The sequence below is a fragment of the Sinocyclocheilus anshuiensis genome, unplaced genomic scaffold, assembly GCF_001515605.1.
Source record: "Sinocyclocheilus anshuiensis isolate Anshui unplaced genomic scaffold, SAMN03320099.WGS_v1.1 scaffold86, whole genome shotgun sequence".
NCBI lineage: Eukaryota > Metazoa > Chordata > Actinopteri > Cypriniformes > Cyprinidae > Sinocyclocheilus > Sinocyclocheilus anshuiensis.
Genome location: NW_015547662.1, coordinates 3,895,625 through 3,896,058, shown reverse-complemented (window position 1 = coordinate 3,896,058; position 434 = coordinate 3,895,625). Strand labels below are relative to the sequence as shown.

The 434-nt window shown below is 41.5% G+C and overlaps 1 protein-coding gene across 1 annotated transcript in view; it reads left to right on the top strand.

Annotated features, from left to right (window-relative positions):
- LOC107702391 (glycine receptor subunit beta-like) overlaps nt 1-434 on the top strand; it is a 20,350-nt gene that overhangs the window by 8,894 nt on the left and 11,022 nt on the right. The window contains exon 6 of the mRNA XM_016504701.1: nt 155-237. Within this exon, the coding sequence (XP_016360187.1) occupies nt 155-237 (83 nt within the window). The remainder of the gene's footprint in view (nt 1-154; nt 238-434) is intronic.

The following is a 434-nucleotide window of genomic DNA, read 5'->3' as shown; positions in this document are numbered from 1 at the left end:
ACACGCACCCAGGACTAATGAGCCTTGCAGTGTGTGTGTGTGTGTGTGTGTGTGTGTGTGTGTGTATCCTCTCTTCACATACTCTCTCTTGCTCACATCCGTCTGTTCTAAACTCTAATAAACCGGCTACTTACGTAAATTCTCTTTTTTTCAGATTGTCTGTCACTCTTTCTTGCCCTCTGGATCTAACGCTGTTTCCTATGGACACCCAGCTCTGCAAGATGCAGTTAGAGAGCTGTAAGTGAAAACACTCTCTCTCACACACACACACACACACACACAAACTGGTACTCCTGCAATAAAATGAAACTACTATATTTTATTTGTATTTTAAGAGATAGAAAAAATGGAAAGGATGAGGTAAAATGTTCATGTCAATGTTGTGCGTGTGTGTGTGTGTGTGTGTGTGTGTGTGTGTGTGTGTGTAGTTGTAT